The sequence below is a fragment of the Procambarus clarkii genome, chromosome 45 (assembly GCF_040958095.1).
Source record: "Procambarus clarkii isolate CNS0578487 chromosome 45, FALCON_Pclarkii_2.0, whole genome shotgun sequence".
Lineage (NCBI taxonomy): Eukaryota > Metazoa > Arthropoda > Malacostraca > Decapoda > Cambaridae > Procambarus > Procambarus clarkii.
The window spans coordinates 7,035,766-7,050,893 of record NC_091194.1 but is presented as its reverse complement, the minus strand read 5'-3'; the positions used below and the strand labels follow the sequence as shown (position 1 = coordinate 7,050,893).

Sequence of the window (15,128 nt, the reverse complement as noted above, 5' to 3'; positions counted from 1 at the left end):
TGGTCCTGGGGTAGAAAACGCCCTTTTCCAGCTTCTGGACAATGCCAGCAGTAGTCCGGGGCGGATAGCACCCTTTTCCTGCCCCTGAACGGCGCCAGCACTAATCCTGGGGCGGATAGAGCCCTTTTCCTGCCCTTTGATGATGCCAGCAGTAGTCCTGGGGCGAAGAGCACACTTTTCCTGTCCATGGACGGCACCAGCAGTATTCCTGGGACGGATAGCGCCCTTTCCTGCCCTTGGACGATGCCACTAGTAGTCCAAGGGCGGATAGCACCCTTTTCCTGCACCTGGTCGGCACCAGCAATAGTCGTGTGGCGGAGAGCGCCCTTTTCCTCCCTCTGAACAATGCCAGCAGTAGATGTGGGGCGGATAGCGCCCTTTTCCGGCGCCTGAACAATACCAGCAGTAGTCCTGGGTTGGATATCGCCTTTTTCCAGCCCCTGGACAATGCCAGCAGTTGTTCTGGGGCGGATAGCACCATTTATCTGCACCTGGACGGCGCCAGCAGTGGTCCAGGGGCTGATAGCGCCCTTTTCCTGCCCCTGAACGGCGCTAGCAGTAGTCCTGGGGTGGAAAACGCCCTTTTCCAGCCCCTGGACAATGCCAGCAGAAGTCCTGGGCGAATAACACCCTTTTCCTGCCCCTGAACGGCGCCAGCAGTAATCTTGGAGCGGATTGAGCCTTTTCCTGTCCTTTGATGACGCCAGCAGTAGTCCTAGGGCGGATAGCACACTTTTCCTTCCCCTGGACGGCGCCAGCAGTAGTCCTGGGGCGGACAGCGCCCTTTCCTAGGCCCTGGACAATGCCAGCTGTAGTCCAGGGGCAGATAGTGCCCCTTTTCCTGCCCCTGGACAGCGCCAGCAGTAGTTCTTGGGTGGAAAACGCCCTTTTCCAGCCCCTGGACAATGCCAGCAGTAGTCCTGGGGCGGACAGCACCCTTTTCCTGCCCCTGAGCGGCACCAGCAGTAGTCCTGGGGCGGATAGCGCCATTCTCCTGCCCCTGGAAGGCGCCAGCAGTAGTCCTGGGGCGGATAGCGCCCTTTTCCTGCCCCTGGAAGGCGCCAGCTGTAATTTTGGGGCGGATAGAGCCCTTTTAATGCCCTTGGACGATGCCAGCAGTAGTCCAGAGGCAGATAGCACCCATTTCCTACCCCTGGACAATGCCAGCAGTAGTCCTGGGGCAGATAGCGCCCTTTTCCTGCTCCTGGACGATGCCAGCAGTAGCCCTGGGGCGGATAGAGCTCTTTTCCTGTTCTTGGACGATGCCACCAGTAGTCCTGGGGCGGATAGCGCTCTTTTCCTGCCCCTGGAATGCGCCAGGAGTAGTCCAGGGGCTGATAGCGCCCTTTACCTGCCCCTGTACAATGCCAGCAGTAGTCCTGGGGCAGATAGCGCCCTTTTCCTGCACCTAGACTGCGCCAGCAATAGTCCTGGGGCGGATAGCGCCCTTTTCCTGTCCTTGATCAATGCCAGCAGTGGTTCTGGGGCGGATAGCGCCCATTTCCTTCCCCTGGATAATGCCAGCAGTAGTCCTGGAGTTTATATCGCCCTTTTCCTGCCCTGGACGGCGCCAGCAGTAGTGTTGGGGCGGATAGCGCCCTTTTCCAGCCCTTGGACAATGCCAGCAGTAGTCCTGGGGCGGATAGCGCCCTACTCCTGCCCCTGGACGGCGCCAGCAGTAGTCCTGGGGCGGATAGCGCCCTTTTCCAGCAATTGGATAATGCCAGCAGTAGTCCTGGGGCGGATAGCGCCCTACTTCTGCCCCTGGACTGCGACAGCAGTAATCCTGGGGTGGATAGAGCCCTTTTCCAGCACTTGGATGACGCCAGCAGTGATCCTGGGGCGGATAGCGCCCCTTTTCCTGCCCCTGGACTGCGCCAGCAGTAGTCCTGGGGCAGATAGCGCCCCTTTTCCTGCCCCTGGACGGCGCCAGCAGTAGTCCTGGGGTCGGAAACCCCCTTTCCAACCCCTGGACAATGCCAGCAGTAGTCATGGGGCGGATAGCACCCTTTTCCTGCCCCTGAACGGCGCCAGCAGCAATCCTGGGGCGGATAGAGCCCCTTTCCTGCCCTTGGATGACGCCAGCAGTGATCCTGGGGCGGATAGCGCCCTTTTCCTGCCCCTGGACGGCGCTAGCATTAGTCCTGGAGCGGATAGCGCCCTTGTCTAGCCCCTGGACAATGCCAGCAGTAGTCCTGGGGTGGAAAACACCCTTTTCCAGTCCTTGGACAATGCCAGCAGAAGTCCTGGGGCGGATAGCACCCTTTTCCTGCCCCTGAACGGCGCCTGCAGTAATCCTGGGGCGGATAGAGCCCTTTTCCTGCCCTTTGATGACGCCAGCAGTAGTCCTGGGGCGGATAGCACCCTTTTCCTTCCCCAGGACGGCACCAGCAGTATTCCTGGGGCGGATAGCGCCCTTTTCCTGCCCCTGGACAATGCCCGAAATAGTCCTGGGGCGGATAACGCTCTTTTACAGCCCCTGGACGGCGCCAACAGTAGACCTGGGGCAGATAGCACCATTGTCCTGCCTTTGGACAATACCAGCAGTAGGCCTGGGGTGGATAGCACCATTTCCCTGTCCCAGAGCGGCACCAGCAGTAGTCCTGGGGCGGATAGCGCTCTTTTCCTGCCCCTGGAAGGCGCCAGCAGTAATTCTGGGGTGGATAGAGCTCTTTTAATGCCCTTGGACGATGCCAGCAATAGTCCAGAGGCAGATATCACCCATTTCCTACCCCTGGACAATGCCAGCAGTGGTCCTGGGGCAGATAGCGCCCTTTTCCTGCTCCTGGACGATGCCAGCAGTAGTTCTGCGGCGGATAGAGCTCTTTTCCTGTCCTTGGACGATGCCGCCAGTAGTCCTGGGGCGGATTGTGCTCTTTTCCTTCCCCTGGAATGCGCCAGGAGTAGTCCAGGGGCTGATAGCGCCTTTAACCTGCCCCTGTACAATGCCAGCAGTAGTCCTGGGGCAGATGGCGCCCTTTTCCTACACCTGGACTGCGCCAGCAATAGTCCTGGGGCTGATAGCGCCCTTTTCCTGCCCTTGATCAATGCCAGCAGTAGTTCTGGGGCGGATAGCGCCCTTTTCCTTCCCCTGATAATGTCCTGGGGTTAATATCGCCATTTTCCTGCCCTGGACGGCGCCAGCAGTAGTGCTGGGGCAGATTGCGCCCTTTTCCAGCCCTTGGACAATGCCAGCAGTAGTCCTGGGGAGGATAGCGCCCTACTCCTGCCCCTGGACTTCGCCAGCAGTAATCCTGGGGCGGACTAAGCGGCACCAGCAGTAGTCCTGGGGCAGATAGCGCTTTTTTCCTGCCCCTGGAAGGCGCCAGCAGTAGTCATAGAGCAGATAGCGCCCTTTTCCTGCCCCTGGAAGGCGCCAGCAGTAATTCTGGGGCGGATAGAGCCCTTTTAATGCCCTTGGACTATGCCAGCAATAGTCCAGGGGCAGATAGCACCCATTTTCTACCCCTGGACAATGCCAGCAGTAGTCCTGGGGCAGATAGCGCCCTTTTCCTGCTCCTGGACGATGCCAGCAGTAGTCCTGGGACGGATAGAGCTCTTTTCCTGTCCTTGGACGATGCCACCAGTAGTCCTGGGGCGGATAGCGCTCTTTTCCTGCCCCTGGAATGCGCCAGGAGTAGTCCAGGGGCTGATAGCGCCATTTACCTGCCCCTGTACAATGCCAGCAGTAGTCCTGGGGCGGATAGCGCCCTTTTCCTGCCCTTGATCAATGCCAGCAGTAGTTCTGGGGCGGATAGCGCCCTTTTCCTTCCCCTGGATAATGCCAGCAGTAGTCCTGGGGTTTATATCGCTTTTTTCTTGCCCTGGACGGCGCCAGCAGTAGTGCTAGGGCGGATAGCGCCCTTTTCCAGCCCTTGGACAATGCCAGCAGTAGTCCTGGAGCGGAAAGCGCCATTTTTCTGCCCCTGGACAATGCCAGCAGTTTTCTTGGAGCGGATAGCGCCCTTTTTCTGCCCCTGGACAATGCCAGCAGTAGTCCTGGGCGGATAGCACGATTTTCCTGCCCCTGGACAGCGCCAGCAGTAGTCTTGGGGCAGATAGCGCCCTTTTTTTGCCCCTAGACGGCGCCAGCAGTAGTAGTCCTGGGACGGATAGCGCCCTTTTCTAGCCCCTGGACAATGCCATCATTAGTCCCATTTTCTGCCACTAGGTGGCACCAGCAGTAGCGTCATAGTACCATTTTCTACCACTAGATGGCACTAGCAGTAGTGTCATAGTACCATTTTCTGCCACTAGATGGCACCAGCAGTAACGTCATAGTACCATTTTCTGCCACTAGATGGCACCAGCAGTAGCGTCATAGTACCATTTTCTGCCACTAGATGGCACCAGCAGTAACGTCATAGTACCATTTTCTGCCACTAGATGGCACCAGCAGTAGTGTCATAGTACCATTTTCTGCCACTAGATGGCACCAGCAGTAGCGTCATAGTACCATTCTCTGCCACTAGATGGCAACAGAAATACGATCATAGTACCATTTTCTGCCACTAGCAGTAACTTCATAGTTGTATTTTCTGGCCATAGATGGCACTAGTAGTAATATTGCTTTTGATAGTGTCATTTTCTGCGACTAGATGGCACCAGCAGTAGCGTCATAGTACCATTTTCTGCCACTAGATGGCACCAGCAGTAGCGTCATAGTACCATTTTCTGCCACTAGATGGCACCAGCAGTTGTGATATAGTGCCATTTTCTGCCACTAGATGGCACTAGCAGTAACTTCATAGTTGTATTTTCTGACCATAGATGGCACTAGTAGTAATACTGCTTTTGATAGTGTCATTTTCTGCCCCTAGATGGCACCAACCGTAATTTTATAGTTGTATACCATAGATGGCGGTAGTTGTGATATTGCTCTTTTTTTGTAGTGTCATTTTCTACCCCTAGATGGCATCAGCAGATTACATCTGCCCCAAGATGTCACTAGCAGTAATATTTATGTTGATAGTTTAATTTTCTGCCCCTAGATGGCACTAACAGTAATTTCATAGTACCATTTTCTGACCAGAGGTAGCACTAGCATTAATATTTGTTTTTATAGTGTCATTTTCTGCCCCCTAGATGGCAACAACAGTGATCTCATAGTGCCATTTTCTGCGTTTATCATTGGCATGCTGATAGTGCTTTTTATCGCCATTGGATGTCACCATGAGTAATTTAATGGTGCCATTTTCTGTCCATAAATGGCATTGGCAGTAATATTGCTGCCCTTAGATGTCATTAGTGGTTTATATGGTCATCGCCTTAGAATTCTTCCTAAATATGGATGTATAATTCTTTGATATTTTCATAGTCAAATCTGAAATGTTGATTGTGTTGCCTGTATACTTATTCCAGTTTGAGTGCTTCGTTATACTGTATAATTTTTTCTGAGAGAAAGATATAGAGAGAGAGGAAGGCAGAAGGAAGGAAAAAGGGGCAAGTTTGAAGAGAAGGAAGGACACGCGGAATGTCAGGAGAGGGGCAGATAGATATTTAGTTAGTTTAGTTCATTTATTATGCACCCCATACCCATCTTGTGGGCGGTAGTTGAAGAATAGAATTTATATTTATGCGATCCATCTTCTGTACCATGTTACTGGGTTCGTAGAATTACACGAAGCCTCCAAGCATTACGTAAGTAATCGAGAAATATAACATATGTACCCACTAGTGATGCAAATGTAAAACAACACAAAACATATTTTTAGTCTTGAAATAATGTCATTTCATAACAAAATTTGATGGAATTAGGCAGGCGAGTCCATAGGAAGTGGAGGATCAAAGCAAACACTCCGCACAACATCTTGGACAAGTCGCTCCACAACATTGTCGCCTAGATCGTTGACTGCCTATGACATAACTTTCCACATTTCAATTTCAATTTCAATTCCACATTTCCGTCTAATTACATTATGAAATGTAAAAATTTGCTTTTTTAATGTTTTACATTCAGCACTAACATTATAGTGGGTAAATATGTTACATTGTGTCATTACTTACGTAATGCTAGGAGGCTTTGGGTAGCTTTGGATGACACCTTCACTATCATCTTCACCAGCATGGCACGGTGCCAAGCTTGGTGCCATAAGCACTTTCTTCTGTTGTTATTTTTGACAGATGGTCCTTTATCATGGCTAGTTCTTGGTGCCCTGGTGGGAGACCCAGAACCTGTCCTTGGTACCCAGGTGATTGACAAAATGTCATCTTTAGCTGGTACCAAGGTTGAGGTGGAGTACACAGCAGCAGTACTAGAATACCAGCCATACAGCAGTTGGGTGTCAGGTGGACTCGCCATACTACAGGAGAATGCCCACATCTACTTGGAGTACGCTGCCCGAGCCAGAGACCAGGTGAGGGCGGTTCATCTAATTACCCAAGGCTACCCAAAGCTTCCTAGCATTATGTAAGTACTGTAATGAAGAAATGTGATATATTTGTTATAATGTTGGCACTGAATGTAGAACATGGAAAAAACATTTTTACTCAAATAATACTTTATGGCAAAATTAGATGAAATAAAGTGGCTGGTTGACGCCGTAAGTCGACGATCCCAGCGACAGTAATGTGGAGCGACTTGTCTAAGATATATTGTTGCCTAGATGTTATATTAGGTTAGGTTAGGTACAGGAAGCTGATATGCCAGAACTTTCCAGGCAACAATATATCTTGCATAAGTCACCTGCCAGTCCTTGGATCAGACTTGGGCTCAGACTTGCAAATTAACGACATTGTAGCTCTGATTGTCGACTTCCTATGGTGTCACCTGCCACTTTGTTTCATCTAATTTTGCCATAAAATGATATTATTTCAGAGTAAAAATAGTTTTTTTTTTTATGTTCCACATTCAGCACCAACATTATAGTAAGTAAAAATATCATATATTTTTTTTACTGAAGCTGTAAATGCCAAAACTGCTGAATCTAGTTATAGAAAATCATAAAGACAAATGGAGGGGGACCTTTAACAAGCCACTAGCTTCCTGTCCTTGTCAAGACCACTTGTGAGGTTGTGGTCCTCGGGTAAATTCAGGTAAATAAATGTAAACATATCCGTCATAATTGAGAAAAGATGTACAGGTTTCGTTAAGTGATTGCATAAAAAGCTTTATTACTGCTGGCCCTGATTGTCTTATGGCCTATCAACCAATCATAACAGCTGCCTGCAAATGCCTTGGTTGTTTTGCAGGCAACAAATATCCATTCCCCATATAAAATTACAAAACAAATTCTTATGTAATGCATCTCTTTACAATCAAAAATTTTGTTTTAATATATTTAACTGTACTTTAATGCAATATACTGCATTACCTAATGTAGTGTACTGTTGTACTGTACTTGGCAATACTGTACAGTATTTGTACTGCAGTATAATACATTGTTAATGTAAAGTTATAACAATGTATTATACTGCAATTTATTTTTGTAAAGCATTACATTGATTTGTACACATCAATCATTTAATAACACTTTGACTACTGAAAATGTTCTACAATAAATGGTCGGTAGAGTGTCGCCCTTGTTTTTGTCCATCATAAATGGACTTGAAAATGATTTGTCAATGCATGATTTGCCACCTCATTTGACTACTTTACTGTAAACTAAAGAACCATTATTCAGATTATTCTATCATTGTTTCTGCCAATGTACCATAGTATGTACAGTTGAACCATAATGTGTACAGTACCACTATACTGTACTGTAATGTGTACCATTGAATTGTAACATAACATTGTACCATTGAACAGGGAGCTGACATTATAGTGTTTCCTGAGTATGGCCTGACCAGCACACATGTTGCTGGTGGCGATATTATCACTCTGAGTCAATTGGTTTCTGACCCAGCTGACCATATTGTTCCCTGTGACTTCCCGGATTATAATTACACTATGGTACGGTTATTTTTATTTTTTTTTTAATTTTAAGACAAACACAAATACTGTATTGCTGTTCTGTGTGTCAATTTAAGTAAATGAATTTTAAATTACTCAAAATGTTATATCACAATAAATCTGTTCTTCCAAAAATATATTGGCCTAGGTGAGGTTAGTTCAGGATTTTGCCTTTATTGTTTTAAATTTTTACACATTTCATCTGGATGAGTGATTTCAAAATACATGTCATACTTTAATGTGACAAACATACAAAGAGTTAGGATAGATTTTTGTCCTGATTAAAAATAATTGGATTAATCTTCAGTATTTTATTTTCCATGACATCTGTGGCAATATTAAGCAAGGAGCTTTGGGCTAATAACTTTCCATGGGCCATCAGTCATTAAGCCTAACAAACATAATGATTTAAAAGTGCCCGACTAAAGTTAACAGTGGTTATAGACTCTAGATTCTAGAAAATATGTCCTGATGAACTAGCTAGTCCACATGAACTAGTTAGTTCATGATCTCTTACTAGGATATACAAAACCTATTATTTGTAGCATTATGGACAATGTTTAGGGTTTACCCCTGAACTGTGCAGCTATTTAAAAGTACAGTACTGCATCAAGGTGGACATGGCTAAAAATAGTTAACAAATCAAATGGGAAAATCACAGTAACTGGAGCACTGGAATAATTACATATAGCAATTGGATCAATCTGAAGGGTTAAGTATACTTATAGGTTGGTCAGTAAGTATGTGCCTCACTCTAAATTATCCTCCAGAAGTTGATAGATCATATGGCCAGCATTAAATAAAATTCATTCGAGTGCTGACGTGTTTGTACAATGAAATCAAAATAATATGATACAGTACATCCATGAGAAGATATTATTGCAATATAGTGGAATTACAGTATTCTTGTATCTCTGGTCACCACAGATACATGTACAGTATTACCCACAAGATCACAGTGAGCTTAAACAACACTATCCAAAGTTCTATACTGAACCTAAAAGGAGTTTGAAAGGTACCTAGTTGGTACCCAAATCCAATTTTTACATGTTCCTGTCAACTCTCTGCCATATGTAGTGAAGTTCTCTACCAAATGTCATCAATTTTTTTTTTTCTGATGTGTGTTTGTATAGGTGATGAGGGAGCTCAGCTGTGGTGCCCGGGAGTTGGGAATGTACTTTGTAGTGAACCTCATCGAGCAAGAACAATGCATGGACACCCCTACTAACTCTCAGGCTATCCCAACATCCTCCACCCAACCCAAGACGTCTCAAGAACAATTATCATCCCACCCCACCATTGAAGGTAAAGAGGTACAGAGACAAGCTAAGCAGTGTCCAAGCTCCGGATACATCTTGTACAATGCCCAGGTTGTGTTCGATCGTGCAGGCGCAGTTGTGGCAAGGTCAGTTTTGTCATTTTTTTTCTCGTAAATAATTTACATCAAATTCTGCTATGAATCAATATTTGGTTGATGATTTAGCATTCGTGACATTATTATACAGTATTTGTTTTCATTTCAACAAATCACTTGTTAGTTATTTGATTGTTGCAAGCAAGAACTACTCTATTTTATTTTTCATCATTACTGTACTAATTTATTGTAATTATTAATATTTTTATTATCAGTAGCAGTATTAATACTAACAGTAGTCATTGAATTACTATTCTCCCTTTAAACTAATCAAATAGTTTCTCCAACGTGTACCTCATATGAGATTATAAATGCTTAAATATGTTCTTGTTACGTGCAAAAATTTGTAAATAGATTGAAATTTTGTTGATTATTATTACCTCAGTGTTTATAAAAGCAGTCGGTAACATATATCTAGCATAAAATACTTTAAAGTGCTTTAATCCCCATTTCATGATTTTAAACACCTTTTCATTATGCCTTTCAGTGAGGCTGTTGACAGGCTGATAGGCCATTAGTGGTGTATTTACGTTACATCAAATAAATTTGAGTTCCTTATGAGAAGCACAGGATCTGCTGAGCCAACTTTGTCATAACTTTGTTCACTGTGATATGATCCCTCCCTCATTTGCATGAACCCTTACACTGCTCTCATAATACAGATGGCTTCATTCTCGGCTTGCAATCTGGTATCCCAGCTTTAATTCCCAGGTGGGAAAGAAATAGTTGGGCTCATTTCATTTCAACTAATGCCTCTGCTCACCTAGCAATAAATAGATACCCGAGAGTTAGACGACTGTTGTGGGGTTTCATCTTGTGGAGGGTCAGTAGTTTGACCTTGGGGGGAGGATCTCGATGCAATCCTAAAATATATATATATATACAGGCTTCCTGTCCCCAACAAAATGAATTATTGTACAGTATGTGATTTTCTCATTTGATTTGTTAGTGAACCTCATCGAGCAAGTACAAATGCATGGACACCCCTACTAATTCTCAGTCTATCCCAATATCCTCCACCCAATTCAAAGTGCAACATTTTGTTTACATGTACACCTTGATATTGTTGTACCTTTAAAAAGCTGCACCATTTAGAAGTTAAACCCAAGTGGAATGACAGTGTCAATAATCTTTATTTACCATGGGTAATCCATACTTACCAGGGGTAATCCATATTTGCAAGGGGTAGTCCACATTTGCCAGGGGTAGTCCATATTTACCATGGTAATCCACATTTGTCAAGGGTAATCCATATTTACTATGAATAATCCATATTTACCCTGGATAATCCATATGTGCCATGGGTAATTCACATATGCCAAGGGTAATCTGTATTTGCCAGGGGAAATTCATATTTGCTATGGGTAATTCATATTGGCCAAGGGTAATCCACATTTGCCATGGGTAATCCACTTTTGCCATGGGTAATCCACTTTTGCTAGGGGTAATTAACTTTTTTCCATGGATAATCCACTTTTGAGGTTCTTAATGCAAATTGTATTTTTGGTTCTTCACTGAGATAATAAATGATAACAAGAACATTGATGTCATTAAAGAACACCAATATATATGATGAGAAAATATTAAGGTCATATGATAGGATGAAACAAGCATCACCTCAAGCACACGCTCTACCATGTGACTGGGAATTCCAAGGATGCAGGATCAGTCCCATTGCATAGCCTTAATATTTTCTCATAGACTTATGACATATTGTGATGTCATTGCTGAGACACTTTCCTGCAGGTATCGTAAGAAGCACTTATTTCTCGAGCCGGAGTTCACTCCAGGGATGGAGGACGATACTTCTGCCATCTTTACTACTGACTTTGGTGTCACTTTCACCCTTCAGGTACTGACTATGGCCTCACTTTCACCCTTCAGGTACTGACTATGGCCTCACCTTCACCCTCAGGTACTGACTATGGCCTCACCTTCACTCTTCAGGTACTGACTATGGCCTCACCTTCACCCTTCAGGTACTGACTATGGCCTCACCTTCACTCTTCAGGTACTGACTATGGCCTCACCTTCACTCTTCAGGTACTGACTATGGCCTCACCTTCACCCTTCAGGTACTGACTATGGCCTCACCTTCACTCTTCAGGTACTGACTATGGCCTCACCTTCACCCTTCAGGTACTGACTATGGCCTCACTTTCACCCTTCAGGTACTGACTATGGCCTCACCTTCACCCTCAGGTACTGACTATGGCCTCACCTTCACTCTTCAGGTACTGACTATGGCCTTACCTTCACCCTTCAGGTACTGACTATGGCCTCACCTTCACCCTTCAGGTACTGACTATGGCCTCACCTTCACCCTTCAGGTACTGACTATGGCCTCACCTTCACCCTTCAGGTACTATGGCCTCACCTTCACCCTTCAGGTACTATGGCCTCACCTTCACCCTTCAGGTACTGATTACATTATTACCTATGGGCACCTCTAATAATCAAGCTTGACTTGATCTATATAGAGCAAAGATATTCAGTGGGTGAGTGGGAAATAAATATAAAAGTAGTTGAAGAATATCTGAAGGAGAGGGTGGAATGGCTGCGTTCTTCAGTAGAGTTGGTACTTTTGACAAGTGTAGAAATATGGTTGATGGGGCTGGCTTCTTTGTTGGATGTGAAGGATTGAACTGTTGGCAAAGATTCTCTTGTGCTGGAGTAGTTGCTAATCATATATTATACTATTTAAAACTGATTAAAAATTGTGATAAAAAATTCAATGTAATATTTTAAATGAATTTCCAATTAACCTTATTATTAATTCAATTTGATAATTACATTACCTTCCAGATTCTTGTCCTCATATCCCTTTCCGGTGCTGTATAGTCATGCTGAAATAGTGCTTTTTCTTGCTAATTAATTAAATTTGGTGTATTCCTAATTTTTCCAGATTAAAATGCAACGTTATGATATTGTTATCTTTTGGAAATTAATTGATATATATGTGTGTGTGTGTGTGTGTGTGTATGTGTGTGTGTGTGTGTGTGTGTGTGTGTGTGTGTGTGTGTGTGTGTATGTATGTATGTATGTATGTATGTATGTATGTATGTATGTATGTATGTATATATATATATATATATATATATATATATATGACAGTGTCAGACCATGGAGGAAAATTGAAACAGGAATTTCCTTAAGTACTTTCGTATATTAATACATCTTCAGAAGGAGACTCCTTCTGAAGATGTATTAATCCCCTCAGGCATTTTCTAAATCTTACTTCAGATGTGTTCTAAACCTTGCCCTAAATCCTCCAGATATGCTTCGACATCATGTACAAGTCTCCAGGACTATGTAACATGGAGGCTGACGGATTGAGAGATGTTGCTATGAGCACCGCTTGGATTGACGAGTTGCCTTTCTTGACAGGTTTGTATAGTGATGCTGTGCATGGATGTTCTATGTCTACCTCTGTTTTTTTGCTTGTTTGTTTCTGACTTACTCACTCATTCTCACTCTCATTCACACTCTCACTCTCACTCTCTCTCTCTCTCTCTCTCTCTCTCTCTCTCTCTCTCTCTCTCTCTCTCTCTCTCTCTCTCTCTCTCCTTCTCTCTCCTTCTCTCTCTCCTTCTCTCTCCTTCTCTCTCTCCTTCTCTCTCCTTCGCTCTCTCTCCTTCTCTCTCCTTCGCTCTCTCTCTCTCTCCTTCTCTCTCTCTCCCCCCCATACTCATGGTCACTAGAGTACTGTTATTGTATCTAGTTTTTCTGTCAATGAGTCCCCCCTCCTCCCACCTACCCCCGGGCAGATATGGGCAATGGACATTGACACAACATATTCAACATTCATTCAATGTTAAATATGTTGATTAAATGCTACTTGAACATGTTTGCTCCTCCCTTCCCCCCTTGGGAAACTTTGGGCAAATTGAGATTGGGCAAATGACATAATGTAACAATGAATCAATTTTGATAGTGTTGATTCAACATTAATTTAACATTGACTCAACATTACTTGAATGTGGTTTGCTCCCTTCCCCACTGAATAATGCATGTCCCTCTCCTCCCCGTTCCCCCCCACCCCCACCCCATGGCAAATCTAGGGAAATGATGTTGATCTGACATTGTCCAATGTTAATTAAATGCTGCTAGCATGTTTTGCTCACTGATCTGTGACCAAATATCCAAATGTAACATTAATTCAACATTGAAGCAACAATGTTCTTAAATAATGTGGGAGCTAGCAAGTTAGCCAGGTTAAATCAAAACAAATAAATTGATACATAAACTCAAACCTAACATACATAAACTCAGACCTAACCAACAGCGGTTTCTCAGCCCCTCAGATCTTCAGTGGTTGGAGCCGGGGTCAAGGAGTAAACCTGCTTGTGGCTAACTACCACGACGCTCCTACAGGCAAATTAGGCTCCGGTATCTTTAATGGAGGATCGTCGCTAGAGTCCCTCTACACTTACGACCACCTTGGAGAGACAACCTTGCTTGTGGGATCCGTCTTGACCCTTGGGACACAATGCAAGGGCCATCAATCAATGATAAATTCGATTACTGGTCACAATCTGGAATTTAAGGGTGGAAACTTTAAGACTCCAAAGAAGGACATTGATGAAGTAGGAGGTTCTAAGGACCCCAAAGGAGTCCCAGAGAAGCCTATGAAGCCACAATCATACAGAGGCAATACAACCCTTGGTGATATCCTTACAAGGTTTAGTGATAGTGCATCTTGGCAAATGAAGACCAAAAATGACTTCTTTTTTCTTCATGAAAATCTGGATCTCTATAATCACATCGTACTGGAAAGGTCAGAGAAAAACATGAACTTCACCAAGACCCTTTGTTACAATGGGAGTTTCTGCTGTACAGTGACATACAGTTATGCACACAAAGGCACAAAAGAAGGTTTGTACATGCTCTTGGCATACAATGGTTTGGTAACCAAAGGAAATGGAGTCTATGTTATGTATATCCAAGTATGCGCTGTTGTTTACTGTCTAAATGAAAACATCACTAGCTGTGCAAGCCTAAATGATGAGGAAGTGAACTTAACCAGTGAAGAAACAAATCAAACTGATGAGAAAATGACCCTAACCAACGGAGAAGCTAACCTAACTAGCGAAGAAGCGACCCTAACTAGTGAAGAAGCAACTCTAACAAATGAGGAAACACTAGTAACCTTCTGGCCCTATGAGCTGTATGGGGTATTCAATACCCCTTATGTTTATCCCTCAGTCTTCACCCAGCAGCTAACCCTAGCCAATGATGCCCTCTGGGAGTTCTCCAACACAGGTAGGAATGAGATAATGAATGAAAGCTGCAGCTTTATAGATAATCTTCCAGAGGAAAATGTATGCTGCATATCAATGCATGACACTCTTGCCTTGGACTTGCTATCACTGACACTGTTTGGTCGCTGGTACAGCCAAGATCCTGATGTATTAATGACAATACTATAGCAAATTAAATGGGCTATGTAACATTTTAAACCGAAAATAGTTTTGATTAAAGAGAAATAAAATATATAAAGAAATACATTAAAAATTTATTGACCCTAATAAATTTCTAGAGGTTGATAAGTCTTAGGGTCCACACCAAAATCAAATCACATCAGTATACACACACACAAGATCTTCCCATTTTCTAATGTGGTATACAGTAATTCCATTACACATGAGCGTAAGACTCACAAAAACAATATATCTTTATCCCTTAAAATATGTACATGTGTATCCCCCCTTAACTGATCCTCTTACCTAATGCGTCCCATTTTTTTTACTGAATCGACTAATTTGTTAAAAATGCTGCATTTTTTTTTTTAATACTTTGTAATAATAATAGATTCTATGC

At 44.2% G+C, this 15,128-nt stretch overlaps 2 protein-coding genes across 7 annotated transcripts; both read left to right on the top strand.

Moving 5' to 3' along the window:
- The first annotated feature begins 802 nt into the window (after positions 1 to 802).
- Positions 803 to 3,112, top strand: LOC123770135 (mucin-4-like). The gene is made up of 2 exons (XM_045761807.2): positions 803 to 1,576; positions 2,222 to 3,112. Exons 1-2 carry the CDS (start codon positions 803 to 805, stop codon positions 3,110 to 3,112), a joined length of 1,665 nt encoding a protein of 554 aa, XP_045617763.2.
- A 1,945-nt stretch (positions 3,113 to 5,057) lies between these two features.
- On the top strand, positions 5,058 to 14,813 carry LOC123769826 (vanin-like protein 2). Of its 6 annotated transcripts, none has more exons than XM_045761146.2 (7): positions 5,058 to 5,176; positions 6,124 to 6,356; positions 7,751 to 7,894; positions 9,028 to 9,299; positions 11,055 to 11,160; positions 12,584 to 12,695; positions 13,605 to 14,813. In XM_045761146.2, the coding sequence occupies exons 1-7, from the start codon at positions 5,173 to 5,175 to the stop codon at positions 14,735 to 14,737; spliced, it is 2,004 nt and encodes a 667-aa protein (XP_045617102.1). In that variant the 5' UTR covers positions 5,058 to 5,172; the 3' UTR covers positions 14,738 to 14,813. The 6 variants fall into 6 exon arrangements, with proteins under 6 accessions (XP_045617102.1, XP_069157408.1, XP_045617103.1 ...); XM_069301307.1 differs by lacking the exon at positions 5,058 to 5,176 and adding an exon at positions 5,712 to 5,925; XM_045761145.2 differs by lacking the exon at positions 5,058 to 5,176 and having other exon boundaries at positions 6,005 to 6,356.
- The last annotated feature ends 315 nt before the right edge of the window (positions 14,814 to 15,128 follow it).